The 23952-nt window shown below is 41.9% G+C and overlaps 2 protein-coding genes and 3 non-coding genes across 8 annotated transcripts; 4 read left to right on the forward strand and 1 right to left on the reverse strand.

The window, feature by feature from the left end:
* The first annotated feature begins 138 nt into the window (after nt 1–138).
* Nucleotides 139–5509, forward strand: LOC109868620 (peptidyl-prolyl cis-trans isomerase A). Its single transcript, XM_020458315.2, has 5 exons — nt 139–345; nt 2803–2833; nt 3524–3612; nt 4111–4283; nt 5077–5509. The coding sequence occupies exons 1-5, from the start codon at nt 277–279 to the stop codon at nt 5207–5209; spliced, it is 495 nt and encodes a 164-aa protein (XP_020313904.1). The 5' UTR covers nt 139–276; the 3' UTR covers nt 5210–5509.
* Nucleotides 2881–2962, forward strand: LOC116356671 (small nucleolar RNA SNORD35). Its single transcript, XR_004205098.1, has one exon. It is a non-coding gene; the product is annotated as a small nucleolar RNA SNORD35 (small nucleolar RNA).
* On the forward strand, nt 3767–3846 carry LOC116356673 (small nucleolar RNA SNORD35). The gene has a single exon (XR_004205100.1). It is a non-coding gene; the product is annotated as a small nucleolar RNA SNORD35 (small nucleolar RNA).
* Nucleotides 4346–4427, forward strand: LOC116356672 (small nucleolar RNA SNORD35). Its single transcript, XR_004205099.1, has one exon. It is a non-coding gene; the product is annotated as a small nucleolar RNA SNORD35 (small nucleolar RNA).
* Nucleotides 5510–7913: 2404 nt separating the features above from the next.
* On the reverse strand, nt 7914–23657 carry LOC109868489 (RING finger protein 122-like). Of its 4 annotated transcripts, none has more exons than XM_020458087.2 (7): nt 22960–23657; nt 22313–22421; nt 21439–21628; nt 11362–11407; nt 11013–11054; nt 10823–10902; nt 7914–9283 (listed from the first exon to the last, which is right to left on the reverse strand). In XM_020458087.2, exons 3-7 carry the CDS (start codon nt 21546–21548, stop codon nt 9169–9171), a joined length of 393 nt encoding a protein of 130 aa, XP_020313676.1. In that variant the 5' UTR covers nt 21549–21628; nt 22313–22421; nt 22960–23657; the 3' UTR covers nt 7914–9168. The 4 variants fall into 4 exon arrangements, with proteins under 4 accessions (XP_020313676.1, XP_020313674.1, XP_020313675.1 ...); XM_020458085.2 differs by having other exon boundaries at nt 10823–10905; XM_020458086.2 differs by lacking the exon at nt 22313–22421 and having other exon boundaries at nt 10823–10905.
* Nucleotides 23658–23952: the final 295 nt, after the last annotated feature.

A 23952-nucleotide genomic window follows, 5' to 3' on the forward strand; every position in this document is an offset into this window, starting at 1 on the left:
TCCGTCCCCTAAACCTTACTGATCAAACGGGTGTGCAGGGGAAGTGACCATTGTTCCAATTTATTCACCCGCAAGACCTTTAATTGGTTAAATCCGATGTCACTCAGCAGCCCCAGTCTTCTTATTGGTTCTCATTGCCTCCGGGGGCTTCCCTTGGTGCGCATATATATCTCGTAATAACGGCAGCATTTCCGTTCCGATTCAGCTGCGGCACCGTCCTGTATCTACTGTCTGCACTCGTGTAGTTTCACAAAAAAATAAAGTTTAATCCCAATCATGCCTAACCCCAGAGTTTACTTCGACATCACTATCGGCGATACCCCCGCCGGAAGGATTGAAATGGAGGTAAGGAGTAAAGCGGATCGGCTTTTTGGACTCAACTTTCTGCTCAACTGAACTTTGAAAATAATTGTTAATTTCTCGTTCGATTTATTCTAACTCGCTGCCAGGTAGGTGACTGCACCCGGGATGCTGTCAGACGTGGTCCACGTGCTCTAACATGTTAGCTACCTTACGAACAATTCAACTTTACCTTCATTGAAAGCTTAACTCTTCTCGTACTTCACGAACACTAACTTACCTCGCTTGATTTGCCCACATTTTAAACTGTCAATCGATTGTGGTTTATTTGCTGTTAGCGTTGACTGGCCTTTAACGCGGTATGTGTTGCATTTTCACACCGGTACTCTTAAACTAAATCGCATTTCTTTCGGAAGCAGAGTTTGAAAAACTTGCCATGGTGGTGTAAAATGTCCATCGCTTTCGTAACTTGGTCACAGTTTACCACAGTCTTAGACATGTGAACGTAATGTTGTAATTACGTTGATTCGATTAACATCACTAGCTAGGTTATGTGCTGTAGCTAGCTAGTCACCGCACATGCAATTTTAGCCGGTCGCCATTTTCAGCATCCCCTTTTCGTCGCGCCAGATGCCATTTTGAAAAAGGAGGGGATGCAGGTTTTGAAGGGAACAACGTACCAAAAAGCATTCACCGCAGCCCATGCTCTGATTACGTACAATCGTTAAAATTTAAATACATTTAGATTGATGCATCTGAATTATATTAATGCTCTCTACCAGCCATATTTGCACTGGCCCAAGGAGTATGTGGCCTATGCGCCCTCAGTATAACCGCAGCACATCAGATAACAATCGGTATTCATCGTTATTAAGTAAGCTGTATTTTGCTAAATGCCAGACCTGTTCAGTCATCTGGCCATGTGGTAAAATATCGCTGCTATTGTCATTGCGACTGTTAGATAATTGTTGCATTCAAACAAGGCCCTGGTTCCCAAGGCCCGTGCATATCCCAAGTGCCTACTGCCCATTAATTTCACAATGAGATCTCGTTTTACGTTACAATTTATAACATGAAATCTCCAGATTTCGTTGACTGAAGTTGTAGGTGCAGTGTTGGCACCAGATTGCACGCGTGTACCGGTTGTTGCCCCTTCCAGGAGCACGTGGACATGAAGACACGCTTGTCCACCCGCAAGGCCTCCGCGAAATCCAGGAGAATAAAATGCCATTCCTACTTTATCAGATTCAACATTACCTTCCAAACGGCAACAGTGACTAGTGGCGATTCTTGTAGCGCTGACTTTTGCGTTTTGTACAATTTGATCTCCCAACCTTTGTCATCCTGTGGGAGGGAGCACGTGTCCATGTAGCGGACTCCATTGTTTGACGCAGAGGCCATGCAGACGCCAGCAACAGGCATTGCCTGTTGGTGCTTGCCAAACTAACAAGTTTGCCAGAAAGCCCTGTAGAGCTTGGTCAATAATATTCTGGATCATTTGGCCATGGGACACAACTGCCCTTAGATAAGCCTTTATGGTGCTTGGCCACTTGGCCCTACATCATTGGTCAGCTCTAGCGGTGGAGTGGGTTGGCCTTATCACAGTCAATGGTCTATGATAGATTCATTAAAACAAACATTTGCACTTTGGTCCTATTGTAAGATTGGACAAGGTCAGCAGTGGGTTGTAAAAATCAAGCATTGGAAATAGGTGGGGTTTAGCCATTGACTTTGTGGCTGTGTTAACTGTTGACTTCCCTTTTCTGCATTGAACTTGTTCCTGAGTGGAAAAGTACTGGCTCCAGATGTGGGTGTGTCTGGGGCTAGGAGGGAGGAGAGCTGCTGTGTAGGCTGGCGCATGGTGTTCCATGCAGAGGCCCTCCCAGAACTGTAGCTGCCCTTTGGCAGTAAAGGCATGTTGTGAAGGGGCCTGTATGTTGCTGTTATCACTTCAGGTGTTGACATTTGTCAGGAATATAATATAGATGTCTAGGTGCCAGTTACACTGTCTTCCCATCCCTCCTAATGCATTCAAAATGTGTTAACTGATCCTAGATTAGTGCCATAAGGAAAAGTATAATTTAAACTTTTACTATGAGTGGTTAGCTGATAGTGTATTGTGAGCAGTTGTCTTGTATAAGGCAATATGAGATGGTGCACACTGCTCTGATTCTGACATCATTGCCTGAAGATGTTTGCTAGTCTGTTGCAATGGACTGTCACATGATATCTTGGAAATGAACAGCTTCTGTAGCTTCACCTCGGCGTGAGAACAAGACTGGTGTTACATGGGAGTTCTGGTGGATCTTAACGGAGTGAATCTACAACACGACACCTTGAACCAAAGGTCTTGCCCATGTCTGCCTTGGTTCCTGTAGTCAATGCTTTTAGTGTTTCCCTTCCAGCCCTGCCTTGCCCTCGTGTTCAGTGTCAGGCTTTCTTTGCATGCTGTTTTTGCTCCTCATTGATTGTATGCTAATGTAAAGTCATCTTTTCTTACAGCTTTTTGCAGATGTTGTCCCCAAGACTGCAGGTAAGATGGCTTCAATGATTAACATTTCCTGAATAATTCACATTTTCTGCAAATGATGTTTCTCACGATGGTCTTCCAAGCCTTGTGGTGGTGACGACACTGCCTAATGGCAACAACTGATGCAGTCATCTTCCCAACGCTCCTCAGCCCCTTCCAAAGGTGCCCCTGTCATGCCCCCCCAGATATACAATGAACTGCTGATGCATGTAAATTCAAAAGGGCAGGTCTGCTTCCGATAAGCAGGAGCATTGTGTGGCCCGCTGTGCTGTGAATGGGTTTACTCGGCAGAGTGGGGCCCCCCGCCTATTGTTAGCCCTCGTGGCCTGGTTGACAGCCTGTGAATTAGGCCCTGCAGAGATGGCCTATTTGCTGCCTCTGCAATAGACTGTGGTTGTGATGCACACGTGGTTAGCTAGCGAACATATTCTAGTGATGTCAAACATATGGGCCAATCTGTTTGACTCAATGATTCTACTTTTCAGTAATGTAGCTGCAATGCTTTATCACCCAAAGAAGCATTGACTTCTAAATCAAATCTGTTTCAAAGATATAATGAAGTGTACTTGAAACCAACCTTTTCAGTTTGATATTTCAATGATCAGAGAACCCCTGCATTTTGACTTGATGCAGCCGTTATGCCTTTAAGCTGCTATGCAGTCACTGATCGTGACATTGCCTGTTTTCCCCCAGAGAACTTCCGTGTCCTGTGCACTGGGGACAAGGGGTTTGGCTACAAGGGCTCCAGCTTCCATCGCATCATCCCCGGTTTCATGTGCCAGGTGAGCGGGGGGGTATGACCTGAACCTAGATCAACGTGTATATTCCGAGACGCTTTCTGAATACAGGCTCTGATCATAGCTGACAGCTGCAACCAGGCCCAGTGCTGGACTCCAACCCACCATATGTTTAATTGACTGATTTACACAGGTTCTCTGCAGCTGATGTTTTTCTCATGGTCTTCCAAACCTTGTGGTGATGCCGACGTTGCCAAATGGCAACACTGATGCATTTCCAACACTCCCAATTTTTTGGGGGGAAAACAGGACCCTTTCCAGTGGCATGATTAAAAAAGCGAGTTATACAAATAAAATCTCACTGACTGTCCTGATTGCTTAGTCTACATAGATTATGTAGGCTAGGCAATGTTTATGTTATGATTTCCTTTTTTGTGCACAATTTGTGTTTTTAACTGCGTTGTTGGGGAAGGGCTTGTAAGTGAGCGTGTTTCATGACATGTGACAATTAATGTGACAGTTAATTTCTTTCCTTGCCTTCAGGGCGGAGACTTCACCAACCACAATGGAACTGGGGGCAAGTCCATCTATGGCAATAAGTTTGCTGACGAGAACTTCACCCTGAAGCACACAGGCATGGGGTGCCTGTCCATGGCTAACGCTGGCCCTAACACCAACGGGTCCCAGTTCTTTATCTGCACTGCTAACACTGACTGGTGAGGCATGCGACACGCAGTTGACACTGACATGCAGTAGAAATTAATGCACCTTTACATTCTGCAAGTGATGTTTCTCACGATGGTCTTCCAAGCCTTGTGGTTGTGACGACACTGCCTAATGGCAACAACTGATGCAGTCCAACCTTCCAACACTCCTCAGCCCCTTCAATGGTGCCTCTGATACATGCGTGCACTACTCGTGCTGTCTAAACAGGCAGATTGGTTCAGATTCTTTATCACCTGTTTTGATTATCTGAAAGGAATGGGTGAAAAGACCAATTGGTAGAACGAAGTTGAGAATTGGGCTGCCTGTGACAAACACCAACAATCAAACTGACTGGGAAGATACTTCCTCCACACTGGCAGCATACTAGTGTCCTTCAGGGAATTGAACCATTGGCCTGAATGTTTTCACCAAGCAATTCGGCTGTTATTGTAGTTCTATGATGGTGTTACCAGTGATTATGGATGAAGACTAAAGAGCTGTTTATACTAAATGTATTTTCAGGATGTTATAGTTGACACATTAGCCCTGGTCTTGCTGTAGTTCCCACTACTAGGGTAATATGCCAGGGAGAAAAGCAAGATAATGTCTATTTTGAGTGGTTGTACATTTACCTTTGTCAGGCAATTGTTATCCCAAAGTCCATATTTTTCACAGCCCTATGGCTACAAACATTCTGTTTTGTTTGCCTTCAACCTCAGGAATCCTGTCTGCTAGTTCAGGAAGAACACTGCCATACCCCCTCAGCATTGGTACCCACTGACTCTTACCTCTTTCCGTCTTTAGGCTGAACGGCAAGCACGTTGTGTTTGGCAAGGTGGTCGAGGGCCTCAACATCATCGCTAGCATGGAGAAGAAGGGTTCCAGCAGTGGCAAGTGTTCCGCCAAGGTCGCCATCGCTGACTGCGGAGAGCTCTGAGCGTCCCTCCCACCCCTCCTTCACCCAGCTTTGAGCCTTTCCTCCCTTGTTCCCTCCATGCAGCTCTAAGCATCAACCTCTCCTTACTTCCCCTTGATCTCTCCCCTCCCCAGAATCAAAAATATTCCCTAATATTGAGATTAGTTTTTTTTACCATTCCTCTCCCTTAGGGAACGGTTTGTCCTGTGTCTGAACTTGTTTCATTTGTGGCTTGCCTTTATTTTGCATTTTGACTTGTCCCATGTGGACCACTTTTGTTTAACAAAATCAGAATAAAGTGGCAAAAGACTCCTTACCTGACTGCATAAGAGTGGATGTGTGAATTTGAAGTGTTTGGTATTTGGCACTACATACAAGTGGTCAGTATTTGCTGTGGTAGTGGGTTTCTTTCTGGTAATGTGATTTAAGTTATTCAACAACCAGCTCAAAGCATGTTACTCTTCTCTGCTTCCCTGTCTGAGTTCATTACCCAGTTAATATCCTACAAATTCTGAAATCTTTCAAACAATATCATTAACAGTAAGTGGGGTATGGCTCCCCTCATGTTCCAGTTTCCATCCTTGGCCCACCTGATAGGTGACCTGGATGTCACAAGTCATGCTCTACCAATATAACACACTTGTTTCAGTTCACAACTGCTTTGCTCTTTTACTCACCCTGGATACTTAGTTGGACATGTACCTTTTGTCTAGAGGACATACACAAACCTGTAGGCTAAAATTGCTGAGTTTGCAATTCACACCTTTCTCCACCGGAGGTGAGCCGAGTCTTACTGTTTAGTGCTATGCTTTAAAGGTCCAATGCAGCTCTTTGCTACTTATTTCACAAGGACATACTGTGATTTGTTCAATGTAAATGGTAAACAAAGCTTAGCAAAAATGGAATTTATCAAGTAAGGATTTTGTGGGGAGGGGAACAACCTGTTATTGGCAGGTTTGGAATTGATCAACATTTCTTCCTGGGGACAAATGGACTGACATTTCAGTCTACAAACTGCTCGTACACTAAATGGCATTATTGCCATTTTCAGGGTGGAAATAGAACACATCCATTTGACTGGGCTGGAAATGTGAGTTATCTAGAACGGTAAGCGCATGGTTACCCTCATGAACACCCCTGCAGCTTCTCCACTTTACTGACAGTCTTGAGTAGACAATGTGACGCTTGATTACAAGCCCATGCTAAAATATTTCTCAGTTTGGTTTTAATACTGTTATTTGGTTTAAAATCCCAGGTGTTGTGCAGCATGTCCTTTACAACAGACCCCGAAGGGCAGCCTGTTACTGTCAGCAAGGTAACACTAGACACCCAGTGTCTTGACCCATATACCTGTTGTGACACTTGCGTAAGTGTCAAACCCAACATTCCATTTTTTACCACCAAAGAGGTGTCCTTTTGTTTGAAAGCTGTTAAATCATTTAATGCTTTCGTATATATATTAATAACGCGTTGACAGTGTATTTTCTAGTTATGTCCTTTCAGTGCCACGACTTGGACTAAAATACTATTGACATATCAAGCATTATGCCCATATTCATACAAGCCAGTCACATATGCCCTTATGTCAGTAAGAGGGTGGCTTGTCCATTTGTCCCAGTCATCAGCAAGAGCGTCTTGGGGTAGGTGCGTGGGCAATCTGTGTGCGCAATTACAATGGTAATTTAATACATATAACAATGACATGTAGCCTATGGTGTAATGGAATGTTTTGTTTTGACACTTGGTGGCTCCAGAAAGTATTCAGACCGTTTGGACCTTTTCCATATTTTACATTCCATCCGTATCCTAAAATTGATTCAATAGTTTACACACAATACCCCATAATGACAAAGCAAAGAAAGCTTTTTAGAAATGGCTAACTGAAATAACACAAGTCCATCTCAAGGATGATCAATGGAAACAAGATGCATCTGAGCTCAATTTTGACTCTCATAGCAAAGGGGCTGAATACTTTTAAAACAAAACAAAAATTTGCCCCCAAAAATAAATGTTTTCACTGTCATTATGGGGTATTGTGTATAGACTGCTGAGGAAACACATTTAATCCATTTTAGAACGTGGCTGTAACATACAAAATGTGGGAAAAGTCAAGGGGTCTGAATACTTTCTGAAGGCACTATATGTAGGTGTCATAAACAGCCATAAAATAACTACCGTGGTAGGTTATGTTGGTTTTTACATGTTTATGTAGGTCTTGTAACCAGCCCTAAAATACTGCTATGTATATCCTAACAGGTGTCATGACAGTGTTATGACTATATTATAACTGGTTATGACATGTTAAGACTGTCATAATGTGTTATGATGCTGTGTGTCAAGTCAAGTGTTACCCAAATCAGTATATTCTGTCATTGCATTCTACTGCACCATGGGATTAGGGTGCCATTTTGGAAACAATCATATTCATTGATTTCTGGGTGCGTAGTGTTCTGACCCAAAAACCCAGGAATGACTCATACAGGCCACCGTCTGTGCATCAATGGGACTCCTCTAGTGACACTCCTGATAGCTACAGGAAGGTACGACTCACTATCTGGTCATGGTAGAGAGGACGGAAGAGATTTCTAATCACAAATATGATTTTAACCCCTAAAAGATTTGCTTGTCAGTTCTGACGATATTGTTGCTTTTGTTCGCTTTGCGATTGTCCATACAAGAAATGCGACTTGTTCGTTCACACACCACAAACATGGTTGGACATGGATCAGAACAGGACACGTTGTATTTTCAGATATTTACAAAAGCAGATATTGTACACATGGGGAATGTTTACTTTGCCATTGGGCAGTGCCTGTGCTTCAGTACACGTCCCCAGACAGAAAGGAATTGTTCCAAATCTCCCTTCACTTTAAATATAATTAACGGGAAAGGCTTGTTTGGCAAGGAAATACTAGTCAGGATAAAAAAAGTTGTTGGTCCCTCCTACAGTTCATAACAGGAGTATATGTCACACCCACTTAATATAAGCAGGATGCAGACCTGACACACAGACAGACACACACACAGACCTGACAGACAGACGTGTGACACAGTCAGAAAAAAATGTCACAATGATACCTGTATGTCATCATCCCCAGGGTGTAACATACTGGACATTGCAGATAGATATGCCATGAACAGAGCTGACACAATTCCTCAATCCAGATTTCAGAAAGGCATGTCTGTTCTACATCATATATTTCTATCTGGGCGTTCAGCAATACATCCCTTAAGTTCTCAAGCTCTCTTTTCACAGGTAGCCCCTCTTCCAGACAGTGACTGAGGGCTGAGAGCGGAGTTTTTGTCCCAGATTTTGTGGCTTTGTGAATCCGTTCTTCATGAAGAAGTCTGTTGAAAAGTGGGCATGCTGGTGGAGTGTGTATTGTAGAGGCTCGGCAGTCAGTCATTAAATGACTGATTCTACATGATAAGGTGTAGCATGACATACTACAGTACCCATAATGGTAATAATTTGGTGGGTGCTTATATTTGTCCTATTTCATTTGTTTTTTTGCAGATCCCAACTCTCCCTGGGACACCCCCAGAGAGTGGGGTCACAGCCAGTGTCTGCCGTTATCAACAGCAACCCTGGAGTAATTAGGGTTGCTCCTTTTTCAAGGGCACGTCGACAGATTTACACCATGGTCAGCTCGGGGATTCAAACAAGCAACCTGGCCCAACGCTCTAACTGATGGGCTACCTGCCGCCCGTGTGTCCCATCTCCTTATCAATACATGAGTGTGTGAAGTCTGAAGCTAGATTTCCCTATATTTATGGTGTCATGTGGTTTCGTCACTGGTCCCTAATAATAGATTGCTGAAGCAAAATGACCTGACAATGTATAGTCCGTACCGGGACCTCTAAACCAGTCTGTTCCGGTCGTACCACCATAGCAACATCCTACACTAGTTCTTTCCAGCTGCATCGTCATATCAACTTGCTACACCACTCATTTCCAGCTGTATTGCCATAGCAACCCACTACACCAGTTCATCCAGCAGTGTGCCCAGGCTGTGGCGTTGTTCAGGTGGCCCAGCGATGTGCCTGTTACACATGGGACACACACAGCGCACTTCCAGCCACTTCACCAGGCATCTGCAGGGGCAAGCAACAAGTCAGTACAACACATACATACAGTACCAGTCAAAAGTTTGGACACACCTACTCATTCAAGGGTTTTTCTTTATTTTGACTATTTTCTACATTGTAGAATAATAGTGAAGACATCAAGTGAAGACATCAAAACTATTAAATAACAGATATGGAATCATGTAGTAAGCAAAAAAGTGTTAAACAAATACAGTATATACTTTATATTATTCAAAGTAGCCACCCTTGGCCTTGATGACAGCTTTGCACACTCTTGGCATTCTCTCAACCAGCTTCATGAGGTAGTCACCTGGAACGCATTTCAATTAACGGGTTTGCCTTGTTAAAAGTTCATTTGTGGAATTTCTTTCCTTCTTAATGTGTTTGAGCCAATCAGTTGTGTTGTAACAAGGTAAGGGGGTTTATACAAGATAGCCCTATTTGGTAAAAGATCAAGTCCATATTATGTCAAGATCAGCTCAAATAAGCAAAGAGAAACAACAGTCCATCATTGCTTTAAGACATGAAGGTAAGTCAATACGGAACATTTCAAAAACTTTGAACGTTTCTTAAAGCGCAGTCGCAAAAACCATCAAGAGCTATGATGAAACTGGCTCTCATGAGGACCACCACAGGAAAGGAAGACCCAGAGTTACCTCTGCTGCAGAGAACAAGTTCATTAGAGTTACCAGTCTCAGAAATTGCAGCCCAAATAAATGGACATTTGACTGGTGGAAATCTGTCCTTTGGTCTGATGAGTCCAAATTGTAGATTTTTGGTTCCAACCGCCGTGTCTTTGTGAACGTAGAGTATGTGAACGGATAATCTCTGCCTGTGTGTTTCCCACAGTGAAGCATGGAGGAGGAGGTGATGGTGTGGGGGTGCTTTGCTGGTGACACTGATTTATTTAGAATTCAAGGCACACTTAACCAGCATGGCTACCACAGCATCATGCAGTGATACGCCATCCCATCTGGTTTGGGCTTAGTGGGACTATCATTTGTTTTTCAACAGGACAATGACCCAACACACCTCCAGGCTGTGTAAGGGCTATTTGACCAATAAGGAGAGTGATGGAGTGCTGGATCAGATGACCCGACCTCAACCCAATTGAGATGGTTTGGGATGAGTTGGACCGCAAAGTGAAGGAAAAGCAGCCAACAAGTGCTCAGCATATGATGGAACTCCTTCAAGACTATTGGAAAAGCATTCCACGTGAAGATGGTTGAGAGCATGCCAAGAGTGTGCAAAGCTCCAATCAAGGCAAAAGGTAGCTATTTTGAAGAATCTAAAATATATTTTGACGTGTTATTTCATAATTTTGACATCTTCACTATTATTCTACAATGTAGAAAATAGTAAAAATAAAGAAAAACCCTTGAATGATTAGGTACTTGTACTGTGTATGTACGCATGCACACACACACACACCTCTAGCAATTTCACCAGGCACCTGTAGGACAAGCAACACCCCAGTAACACACACACACACACACACAGGCACATAATTTATATCTGCTTAGTGTGTGGTGAGGTGACACTTGCCTCCGGTGAAAGGCATGTTGGCATGGCAACACTCCTAGCTCATCTTTCACTCTGAAGTCCTCCAAGCACACCGCACATGTCTGCTGTGATTGAGAGAAGGGGAGGGAGAGCAATGGGGAGAGAGAAAAATAAACCAGGGGATGAGAGAGAGCGAGACAGAGAGAGAGACTAAACAGGTGACAGAACTAACCCCGTGTAGATTTAGTTTCTTTGTATCCCCTTTGAACACCACCTGTGAAAAAGCATAATTGATTAGAGCTAGAATTGCGAGATAAATATAGAATGAAACACATTTTTAGTTCAAAAGATGAAGGGATGTTTGATGACTAAAATATAATTTGGATGTTTCTGCACTCATCACTAGGGGGCCTGAGACACTATGAGAATTGAGATGGCATTCCAGGCTGTCTTTATTGCAGTTACAATAGATTTCTCTAATGCATTCCTGAGATGTTAAAACACTTCTCCAGGTGCTTCTGAAGATCTGCACAGCACGACTGCACTAAAGGTGATTTAGAATGGACCCTGTATTAGCTTACCGCTTTATATCCAAACCTCTCTCGTTGGGCCTGGTGCCTCAGTTTACTGGGAGGGAGGAGAGAGCAGAAATAGAGGAGAGACTGTTAGTACAACTGAGTGAGAAGACAGACAGACAGACAGACAGACAGACAGACAGACAGACAGACAGACAGACAGACAGACAGACAGACAGACAGACAGACAGACAGACAGACAGACAGACAGACAGACAGACAGACACACGAATCAACCTGTTTGAGTGACATCCGCTGACACTGGCAGCTTCCAAGAGCAATATACACAGAGATAGTTATGATATTTGTCATCTCAGTCTTGGGATTGACCAAGTTCAATATTTTTTCATTAATTCTGTGTACAAATGACCATATACGGTACTACTTGTTTATCCAAAAGATAAATCTTAGTAAATAGGCACACACTCACTGTACCCACTCAGTTTCAATGGGCCCCCTTTCCTCTCCTCTCTGCCACGGTGAAAGGACCACATTGTGGAGCAGAGAGGGTCATACCCTGGACACAGTGCTGTGTTGTGCAGAGGTAGCCTAGTGGTTAGAGTGTTGGACTAGTAACCAAAAGGTTGCAAGGTCAAATCCCTAAGCTGACAAGGTGAACGTCATTCTGTGCCTTGTCGTTCTGCCCCTGAACAAGGCAGTTAACCCACTGTTCCTAGGCCGTCAGTGAAAATAAGAATTTGTTGTTAACGGACTTGCCTAGTAAAAAAATGTCAAAAGTCTCAAGAGCTCTTCAGACACCAGAGCAGTCTCCAGCTACCACAGTCATATATCCTCTTTGTTACAAGAGAAACACACCATACTTTTAGTTCCAGCCTGAGGCTGCTGCCTGAAGCCTTAAATAGACTCAAACTATGCTGATAAGCATTTGCAACTGATTGTTTGAGTTGGGAAGTACTTAAGGACAGAGGAAACCTAGGGAGGGGTGAGGAGGGGGTCAGAAGGGGATCTCCCATGTCAACAATTTTAGAGAAACCTTAGTTACAGTAACAGTAATAACAGTCTCTCTCACACACACACTCACATCCATAGATGTATTCTCATAATTCAGGTCCCATCACTTAAAGTGCCTTCAGAAAGTATTCAAACCCCATTACTTTTCTACATTTTGTTACAGCCTGAATTTTAAATGGTTTAAATTGAGATTTTTGATCACTGGCCTTGTGCTTTAGGTTACTGTCCTGCTGAAAGGTGAATTCATCTCCCAGTCTCTGGTGAAAAGCCGACTGAACCAGGTTTTCCTCTAGGATTTTAGCTCCATTCCATTAATTTTTTATCCTGAAAACTCTTAATACTTACAAGCATACCCATAACATGATGCAGCCACCACTACACTCTTAGACAAAAGCGTTCCAAAAGACAGAATGATAGAATGATAAATAGAATGATAAATAGAGAGACTGAACAAAAATATAAACGCAACATGTAAAGTGTTGGTCCCATGTTTCATGAGCTGAAATAAATGATCACAGACATTTTCCATGTGCACAAAAAGTGTATTTCTCTCAAATGTTGAGCACAAATGTGTTTACATACCTTTTAGTGAACATTTATATTTAGATAATCCATTCACCTGAAAGGTATGGCACATCAAGAAGCTGATTAAACAGTTGCAAAACTGGCAGTTTTGTCACACAACACAATGCCACAAATGTCTCAAGTTGAGGAAGTGTGAAATTGGCATACTGACTGCAAGAATCTCCACCAGAGCTTTTACCAGAGAATTGAATGTTAATTCCTCTACCATAAGCCGCCTCCAACGTCATTTTAGAGAATTTGGTAGTACGTCCAACCGGCTTCCCAACCACAGATCACGTGTTACCACGCCAGCCCAGGACCTCCAAATCCGGCTTCTTCACCTGCGGGATCGTCTGAGACCAGGCACCTGGACAGCTGATGAAACCATGGGTTTGCACAACTGAAGAATGTCTGTACAAACTGTCAGAAACCGTCTCAGGGAAGCTCATCTGTGTGCTTGTCGTCCTCACCAGGGTCTTGACCTGAGTAACCGAATTCAGTGGGCAAATAATCACCCTCGATGGCCACTGGCACGCTGAAGAAGTGTGCACTTCACGGATTAATCCCGGTTTCAAATGTACGGGCCAGATGGCAGACAGTGTGTATGCCATTGTGTGGGCGAGCGGTTTGCTGATGTCAATGTTGTGAACAGAGTGGCCCATGGTGGAGGTGGGGTTATGGTATGAGCAGGCATAAGAAATGGATAACAATCACGATTGCATTTTACCAATGGCAATTTGAATGCACAGAAATACCGTGACAAAATCTTGAAACCCATAGTCGTGCCATTCATCCACCCGCCATCACCTCATATACGCATGATAATGCACGGCCCCATGTCGCAAGGATCTGTACACAATTCCTGGAAACTGAAAATGTCCCAGTTCTTCCATGGCCTGCATACCCACCAAACATGTCACCATTTGAGCATGTTTGGGATGCTCTGGAACAATGTGTAAAACAGCGTGTTCCAGTTCCCGCCAATATCCAGCAACATCGCACAGCCATTGAAGAGGAGTGGGACAGGAGCCTGATCAACTCTATGCGAAGGAGATGTGTCACGCTGAAGGAGGTAAATGGTGGTCACACCAGATACTGACTGGTTTTCTGATCCACGCCCCTACCTTTTTTTTAAAGTTCTGTGACCAACAGATGCATATCTGTATTCCCAGTCATGTGAAATCCATAGATTAGGGCCTTTTGAATTTATTTAAATTGACTGATTTCCTTATATAAACTGTAACTCAGTAAAATATTTTAAATAAAAACTTGTTTTTGCGTTAATTCCACGACGCGGTTAGCTTTTAACAGCTAGTAAACACCACTAACCAAACAACAGTGCTAGGTGGCTGTACTACAGAAACACAGGTCGTCATCGTGGGAAAGACACATTGTTAAAAACTTTTTGTAAACAATTGGTTGCAGTAAAGAGCCAACCTGGATACTAAGCAGATCCTGAGGGAAATCGACGAGTACCAACAGCTTTACGCTATGGAGGAACAACATACTCCATCATGGAAAGAGAAAGCTACCTCAAAAGATCTCTAACCCCCCAAAAAAAGAAAGACTGATTCATCTACAGACACGGACAATTTACTTACCGTTGAAGTAGAGGCCAGTGCTCTGGATGGAATCCATGCAACACTGTAAAAGTTGTGTGAGGAGGTAGCAGGGCTGAGGGGGAGTTTGGAGTTTAGCCAGAGTGACATTCTCACGCTCCAAGGAGAGAACAACGCACTCACAGCCAAGGTAAAAATCCACGATTCTAACATAGGTCTATTCAGGGAAAACAGGGTGATGAGGGAGTCGCTACTAGACATAGTTGTAGCATGCGTGAAAATCTAATATTTTCTGGGATTCCTGAGGACGCATCCAATAATCCAGAGGGCGCGATCAGAGAGTTCATGCAATCCACCTTGAAACTTCCTCTAGAGACTGTAAACAAGGTGGCTTTCCACCGAGTACACAGACTTGCAGCAACAAGACCAAGGGTCCCCGACCAATCATCGCAAAATTTGAACATTACCAACAAAAGGAGCTGATCAAAAGCAGGGGAAGGGAGCTTAAAGGGACCACATTTGGTCTCAATGACAAATTTCCACGGGAGATAAACGAACATCGCAAGAGGCTGTTTCCTGAACAGAGGCATCAGAGGGAGAGGGGTAAGCTGCCTTTCTCATTGTGGACAAACTCTTTATAGATGGACAGCGATTCAGAGACAGCTCCATAAACACAGTGGCTGTACTAAATCCTATAGGGACTTCAGGTTATGAAAAAAAGAAAGTATGGAAACTGTAAAAATATCTGAACACTATGAAGTGGATATGAGCATACATGTACTCAATTACATGCTCACTTACACATGCGGACTTATACATACACACTTGATCTCGCTCTCTCCTCTTCTCTCCCTATTGTCGAGAACTGTTCTATAATTTAATGTTTCTTGTTTGTTTATCTTTTCTATATCTTTGTCTACATGTTTATATATGTTTACAACCAGCAAGTCTAAATCCAGAAAATCACATTGTAGGATTTTTTTATGAATTTATTTCCGAATTATGGTGGAAAATAAGTATTTGGTCACCTACAAACAAGCAAGATTTCTGGCTCTCACAGACTTGTAACTTCTTCTTTAAGAGGCTCCTCTGTTCTCCACTCGTTACCTGTATTAATGGCACCTGTTTGAACTTGTTATCAGTATAAAAGACACCTGTCCACAACCTCAAACAGTCACACTCCAAACTCCACTATGGCCAAGACCAAAGACCTGTCAAAGGACACCAGAAACAAAATTGTAGACGTGCACCAGGCTGGGAAGACTGAATCTGCAATAGGTAAGCAGCTTGTTTTGAAGAAATCAACTGTGGGAGCAATTATTATGAAATGGAAGACATACAAGATCTCACCCCGTGGGGTCAAAATGATCACAAGAACGGTGAGCAAAAATCCCAGAACCACACGGGGGGGACCTAGTGAATGACCTGCAGAGAGCTGGGACCAAAGTAACAAAGCCTACCATCAGTAACACACTACGCCGCCAGGGACTCAAATCCTGCAGTGCCAGACGTGTCCCCCTGCTTAAGCCAGTACATGTCCAGGACCGTCTGAAGTTTGCTAGAGAGCATTTGGATGATCCAGAAGAAGATTGGGAGAATGTCATATGGTCAGAGAGATCTGCATGGAGGAATGGACCAAAATACCAGCAACAGTGTGTGAAAACCTTGTGAAGACTTACAGAAAACATTTGACCTCTGTCATTGCCAACAAAGGGTATATAACAAAGTATTCTGGATTTTTTTCCCTCATTTTGTCTGTCATAGTTGAAGTGTACCTATGATGAAAATTACAGGCCTCTCATCTTTTTAAGTGGGAGAACTTGCACAATTGGTGGCTGACTAAATACTTTTCTGCCCCACTGTAGGTTCAACAAATCCAAATCCAAATTGTTTGGGATACCTTTAAAATGTACCTTCAGAGGAACTTATATTCAATATTCATCAATAATAAAAAGGCAGCTTCTGGCTAAAGAGACAGGACTAACAAGGGATCTCTGATACTACAGAGATTTTAAAAAATAAGTGAGAGGAAAAACAAAAAGAACTTGAGAACTTATTCAAGAACGATCTAATGTAATCTATTACAAAAATAGAGCAAACTGAATGGAATATGGAGAAAAATGCACAAAATTCTTCCTGAATCTCCAACAAAGGAACGCTAACAAAAATAATTTGCAGAAACTCGTTACTGAAGACAGACTCATCTATAATTCTCCAAATTATATTTTAAGAGGAAGCTAAGTATTTTAAGCAGATGTTCTCTTTTCCATCTCATCCTCTCCCACTGAATGAAGATTACGTTAAGGAATTCTTTCCAAATAATACAAAAAATTTAAAATTAACAAATGTACAGAAAGATCCGTGCAAAGGCCAAAATACAGAGGAAGAACTTTGAGGCTATTAAATCCTTTCAGTCTGGAAAAACCCCAGGGCTTGATGGCATACTGGTAGAGGCATATCATGCCTTTTTTAAATACTAAAAGCTCAATTGTTTTAACTACTCCTATGGAAATGGTAGTCTGTCAGGTATTCAGATGGAAGGTCTGATTTCACTATTATTAAAACAAGACTCAGACGGCAAATATATAGGCCCAGTCTAAAAAGCTGGAGGCCCCTTACACTTCAATGTTGTGATGCAAAAATATTAGCGAAATGCATAGCACCCAGAATTTCATTTTTTTTACCAGGTATTGTTCATTCTGATCAGACAGGTTTTTTTACGTGGATGATACATTGGAGATTACTAGAACTACGAGAAATAATAGATCATGAAACATCTAAGAAGCCAGGCCTGGTATTTATAGCGGATTTTGAAAAGTTATTTGATAAAGTAAGACTGGATTTTATTTATAAAATGTCAGGATTTTCTCACTTTCGGTGATTGTCTTATAAAATGGGTAAAAGTAATGTATAGCAACCCCAGGGGTAAAATAGTTAATAACGGCTACTTCTCAGAGTTTTGAATTGTCAAGAGGAGTGAAACAAGGGTGTCCGCTGTCACCATATCTATTCGTTATGGCCACCGAAATGCTAGCTATTAAAATCAGATCTAATAACAACATTAGAGGATTAGAAATCCAAGGCTTAAAAACAGAGGTGTGCATGTATGCCGATAACTCAACTTTCATATTAAGTGTGCAAGCTAGATCCCTGCAATGTCTCATTGAAGATCTAGATAACTTTTCTGGACTCAAATATAATTATGATAAGTGTACAATAAATACGTATTGGATCTTTAAAAAAATACAACTTTTACATTACCCTGCAGTTTACCTATAAAATGGGCTGACGGTGAAGTAGACATACTTGGTATTCATATCACAAAATATACAAATAAGCTCTCCACAATGAATTTCAATACAAAACTTGTAAAAATAGGAAAAATTGCCCTGATTAACTCCTTAGTCATATCTCAGTTTACTCACTTACTTATGTGTCACGCCCTGATCGTAGAGATCCTTTTATTCTATGTTTTTTTGGTCAGGCTGTGATTCAGGTGGGAAAGTCTATGCTTTCTGGTTCTTTGTTTTTGGCCGGGTATGATTCTCAATCAGGGACAGCTGTCTATCGTTGTCTCTGATTGGGAATCATACTTAGGCAGCCTTTTTTCCTTTTCTCATTTGTGGGTTGTTGTCTTCATTTAATGCATGTATAACCTTACGGAGCTTCACGTTAGTTTTTGTTGTTTTGTTGGAGACATTTAAAAAATAAAGAAAAATGTAGGCTCACCACGCTGCACCTTGGTCCGGTCATTTTCAAGACGACGTTAGTGACATTATGGCGCTGCCTACTCCTGATTTTGTTTTTCAAATCATATGACAAAAAAATATTTATCTTCATCTGGGACGCTAAACTTGTCACGCCCTGGCCTTAGTATTTCTGTGTTTTTGTTATTATTTTGGTTAGGCCAGGGTGTGACATGGGGATTTGTGGTTTGTTTTGTCTGGTGTTGTGTGTAGTTATGGGATTGTGGTTAGAGTAGTACTCTAGGTAAGTCTATGGTTGCCTAGAGTGGTTCTCAATCAGAGGCAGGTGTTTATCGTTGTCTCTGATTGGGAACCATATTTGGGCAGCCATATTCTTTAGGTCTCTTGTGGGTGATTGTTCCTGTCTTTGTTTGTGGCACCAGATAGGACTGTTTCGGTTTTTTCACGTTTATTGTTTTGTAGATTGTTGTACTTTAATCTTTATTAAAGATGTACAAAACTAACCATACTGCATTTTGGTCCGCCTCTTTCACCAGAAGAAAACCGTTACAAAACTAGACTAAATAAAGCATGCCTGTCTATATAATGAATAGGTTGGGTTGAGATGATTAAATATAAAAGCACTAAACCTCTCTTTAAAGCGTCACTTATTCAAAAGTTTTACTTAAACCCTAAATGGTTCTCAAGTAGATTACCAAGAAAAGCCATTGTTTAAAAATGGCCTTTTTGCATTTGTGCAGATTGCCATGTCTCATTTTCGATTAATTGAAAATGATACGTTGAAAAAGTATATTTTTCAAACAAGCATTGCAGAGCTGGTGTTACGGATACAAGTATCCTGTGTGTTTCTTTTCTCTCCTTCTCCCCTCACAGGTGAAAATCATTACTCCCCAATCAGTCACCAATCCAATCATCAATCAGAAGACACACCTCCTCCTGTTTCCTACCCTATCACAGTTCCTTTCCCTTGGTTTAAAAACCCTGTCAGTTGTTTGCTCTAGAGCTCAATCTCTCTGTAGGTCACTCTCTCGTTGTGTATTAACCTCTCTTTTGTTTGAGCACCTCCATGGCACTTTGTCATCACCTGTGAGTATTGTTTTTGGTTATGGTGTTTTTGTTTGATTGCTGGTGGGAAAAGGGGAAACCAAGACAAGTCGCCCATGGGCATACACTACCCGTAGGTAGACTTTGTTAAATACACTAGTTAGAACTGGGCGGACCACCCACTGTATTTTTGGTTAGTTAGCTGTTGTTAAAGTAGGCTAGTCTAGCTTAGGGTTTTTTTGAATAGTTATTGTTTCTTTCCTTGGGTCCAGCTCAGCCCCTTTTCCTGCTCCCCCCATTACCGTGTGTTTTACAATAAACCCTGAGTTTGACGGTAGATTTCAGTAGTCGTGGTTATTTCGTTCTCACTTGTCACAATTATAATTTGCATGAGTTATGTTACAGGTCTCATTAATATCCCCCCCTAGACTGTCGGGCCAAAAGGGATTCGTAACAGCTGGCTACAATTTCATCCCCCTGAAAAGATAGGACAAATATTATGGCTGAACTCAAATGTGCTGGTTGATAAAATACCTGTCTTTATGGGAAAGATGTTTGAAATTGGTTTTTTGTTCTTAAATTATATTGGAATGGTAGAGTTAGGTCTTTCATGGAGTTATCAGAATTGTATGGGAAGGTCTGCTCAATCCAAGAGTACAACCAATTGATTACAGCATTACCCCAAAAATAGAGGAGGCTGGTGGCAGCGTGAGGAGGTAGGGAACTGGTGTCTGCCCAATATAAAGTATCAAAACTGGCAGAGGAATAAAAATAGCATAAATTGGAAGGTATATCAGTAACATTTGAGGACCAGGATGTTGACAACTGTGCCATACAGATTGAAAAATAGTTTGGATTAGATTTTTGATGTACCGATTCCATGGTACAGGGTCTATGAGTTGAAATATAGAAATGACGCAAGATTCAAAACTTCATGCTTTTCAGCTAAAATTATATAGAATTCTTGCCACCAACAAAATGTTGAATATTTGGGGCACAAAATCATCAAAGCTCTGCAGATTTTGTTGTGAGGATACAGAATCAATAGAACATTTATTTTGGTATTGCCCTCAGCCTGTTTCTGGTCTCAGGTTCAGGAATGGCAAAAAATGCATAACATTGAACCAAAATTGACCCTAGACATAGTACTGATAGGAGATCTGGAGAGACCGGGTCAGTCAATTACTAATACTCTTAGTGAAAGTATTGATCTTCAACTCATCTGTGGATTCTATTTGATTAGATAGATTGAAATCATACATTAAACATCACAGCATAGTTGAAAGATATGTAGCGTAGAAATCGGAAGAGGGTGGCCAACAGAGACAGGTGGGATGGGCTGAGGGAAGTCGAGGGTTGGGATGTGGAATTGGAGACAAGTAGAAGTGGAGTTGCTGGGCGGGAGGTAGCATGACGGCCAAAGATATAAGTGTAAAAAAATTAATTCAAACTAATAGATAATAAAAAGTTTGTTTGAATAACACTGAGGGGCAGTTTTTTTTTACAGCTAATGACAGTTTGCCTGAGGCCATGCAGGTGTTTGTTAAACTAGGCAAGTCAGTTAAGAACAAATTCTTATTTACAATGGCAGCCTAGGAACAGTGGGTTGAACTGCCTTGTTCAGGGGCATATTTTTACCTGGTCAGCTCAGGGATTTAATCTAACAAACTTTCGGATACTGGCTCAATGCTCTAACCACTAGGCTACCTTCCGCATATACATACACTCCCATTCAAACACACACATACACAGACACACACATGTAAATAGTGCCATACATTCCCTCAAACATATACAGTTGGCCTTGCTGTTATGATTTTAGTTGTCCTTAATGTCCTTTGTTTTTTTGCATTTCTGTTTTCCTTAGTTTTTTCTCTTTAGTTAATTTTGTGGGTGCATTGGGGGGGTTCTTGGGGGTGGGAAATGTAATTAATTGTATTATTATTATTTATTCTTGGGTTTGGGGAACTGTGGGGGATCTTGGAGGGTTCGGGTCCCCGTTTTTGGCCTTGTGGGAGATCTGTCGATGTGCCCTTGAGCAGGGCTTTGACCCTGGCTGCCTCTGTGTCGCTCTGAATGGGAGTCTGTTGGATGACTGGTGTGGTGTAGTTGTTGAACGGCTTCACTGCAAGTATATTGTATGTTTTGGGTATTCAATCAAAATAAAACATTTATTAAAAAAATTGCGTTTATATTTGTGTTCAGTGTAGATAGCTAGATAGGAGGGATATGTTTACCTGATGAAGTAGCAGCAGAAGATGAGGCTCAGGACGAAAACGAAGACTCCGGTCCCGAAGATGACCATATAAATGTTGAGAGGAAGGTTCTGGAATGCCACGGTAGACATGACCCCTGACCTCTTGCCTCCGACCTGCTGTGAACTCTGATCTTTCACCTCTGACTGTTAACCAGACACACACATACACCCTGGAGAGAGACACATTATTCATGTTTTATGTTCATCACAAATAATGAAAAGCACATACAGTAACCATAACACAAACACAGACACACATGCACACACACAGAAACAGTATGTAACCCAGGCTGTCTCTGTTGGTGGGTGAGGGTTCAGGTAACAAGCCCTGGTAAAAGCAGGAAGTGATACAGTCTGGCTGTTGTGCAGTTGCCAGGATATAGACTCTGACGGTATAAGGATGCCCTTAGACACTGATGAAAGGTCAGTTAGTATCTAATGGAAGGTTAGTAAGGATTGGGGGAGGAATGATGATCATAGATCTCTGACTGTTGTCTATCTATGGGCTTACTGATGCCCTAGTCCTCTGTAAGACTTTACAACACTAATGGCTCTAGAGATATTGTCAGGCAAGTACAACAACCTACACACACACATACTGACCTAGGCAGGCCATTGGCTACAGACACAGTTTACATGCCTAAGCTATATTAGTCAAGAGGCACATGGTCAGTTCATTGGCTAAGAGAACAGATCACAGGGGTGCACTCAGCCTCCAACCCAAAATGGTTTTATTTTTAATTTATTTAACATTTATTTAACCAGATAGGCAAGTTGAGAATAAGTTCTCATTTACAATTGCGACCTGGCAAATAAGGAAGGGGTTCACTATTAATGTCAATGTTATGCATTACCTCTCAGGCAGAGTATAAAATCCCCTTGGGTGTGGGTGTACACACACACACACACAGCAGGTTTATGGTGTGTGTCTGCACACTAATGGACAGATGTTGGTGTGGTTCACTGTTGGAAGAGAAACTGGATATGAGACTGATTTTGAAACACTTCATCCAGTTTCTTTGCTAAGAGTATCTGAAGATAAATGTATAGGTGTGTGTAATATAAAGGAGGTAATCATTCTGAAGAAAGTTTACTCTTGTCGTAAACTTGCCATAAACACACTTGGATATCAAGAACTGTCTGCGCACAAAAGTTAAGTTGTGCACACTGCACATTCACGGTGACGTCAAGGGACAATGACATGATAACATCATGATGATCTTAGCCTATTATGTATTTATCAACAGAGTATATGTATCGTCGACGTTCCAAAGTATTAGAAAATATGATATATACTGAATCCATGTAATCCTAGTGTTATCCGCTAAAATTGTGCATTATCACACAGTTTCTCATTTGAAAAAAAAGTCAAATGGTGTCAGCTCATAAATCTTCTTGCATGGCCATCAAAAACATGTAATATCACACAGCGATTAAGTAAATATTTTGAAAAACAAGAAACGTTCAGAGAAACAAATGTGTCCTATGCTTAAATGCTTACCGTTATAAATGAGAAAGCCCATCAATAGCGCAGACTTTCCCTCGATGGTAGAACATTTTCTATTCTTCATCAATAACACTGGATCGTCGTGTCTGGCTCGTCCGGCAGCGCGTCACATCTCACATCTGGACTATTCTCTCTCTGTCTTTTTCTTTCTCTCTCTCTCTCTCTGGCCCTCTTTTACAATGTCCCACCCCAAAAAGACAAACGATTAAAAAATAAAAATCTTCCCACTGGGCAACAACTGGATGAATCAACGTGGTTTCCACGTCATTTCAAGGTTTGCAAAACGCCAACAACGTAAGGGAATTTATTTTCTCCCGTTGATTTCACGTTCAATTCACGTTAGTTGACAACTCAAGCAAATCGAAACTAGATGTTGAACTTACGTTTGTGCAAGTGGCTTGCCATGAGGTATTAAATGTGAGACAAAAAAATATTTCGAAAAAAAGTTGACAGGCAAGTGATGAGTGATGTGTATCCTATCTTACCACATCTGTGCTGGGTTGCATCTATAGACAATTTGGCTTGAGGGTTATACATCTGTCGTTATTATCCTAAGGACACAAGTACTGCCTTGGTATCGTCATACACATCATTACCGTTACAGTTACAATTGCTGCTAATGTTGATGAATGCGAGGATTGGAAACAATTCCTTTTCCTTGCCTCCTCTCTCCTTCCCCGCCCTTTCACAATGAGAGAGACGCGGGGAGGCGCGTACACTTCTGAGACAGAGCTTGAAGTTCAGACAGTGCGTTATTTTCAGTGCTGCTAAGCTGATGATATGCATTATGATGCATATATTGAACATAGTACACAGCGTTGTACGAGATCTTCAGTTTCTTGACAATTTTTCGCATGGAATAGCCTTCATTTTTCAGAACAAGAATAGACTGACAAGTTTCAGAAAGTTATTTGTTTCTGGCCATTTTGAGCCTGTAATCGAACCCACAAATGCTGATGCTACAGATATTCAACAAGTCTAAAGAAG

The sequence above is a fragment of the Oncorhynchus kisutch genome, linkage group LG23, assembly GCF_002021735.2.
Source record: "Oncorhynchus kisutch isolate 150728-3 linkage group LG23, Okis_V2, whole genome shotgun sequence".
Classification (NCBI taxonomy): domain Eukaryota; kingdom Metazoa; phylum Chordata; class Actinopteri; order Salmoniformes; family Salmonidae; genus Oncorhynchus; species Oncorhynchus kisutch.

Coding starts and splice junctions, on each gene's coding strand:
- LOC109868620 (XM_020458315.2), top strand. CDS start 277: ATGCCTAACCCCAGAGTTTACTTCGACATCACTATCGGCGATACCCCC. Junction 346..2,802: donor CCGGAAGGATTGAAATGGAG/GTAAGGAGTAAA, acceptor CTTTTCTTACAG/CTTTTTGCAGATGTTGTCCC. Junction 3,613..4,110: donor TCCCCGGTTTCATGTGCCAG/GTGAGCGGGGGG, acceptor CCTTGCCTTCAG/GGCGGAGACTTCACCAACCA.
- LOC109868489 (XM_020458086.2), bottom strand. CDS start 21,548: ATGTCTACCGTGGCATTCCAGAACCTTCCTCTCAACATTTATATGGTC. Junction 11,408..21,438: donor TTCTGCTGCTACTTCATCAG/GTAAACATATCC, acceptor CCTCCCTCCCAG/TAAACTGAGGCACCAGGCCC. Junction 9,284..10,822: donor CAACATGCCTTTCACCGGAG/GCAAGTGTCACC, acceptor TTGCCCCTGCAG/ATGCCTGGTGAAGTGGCTGG.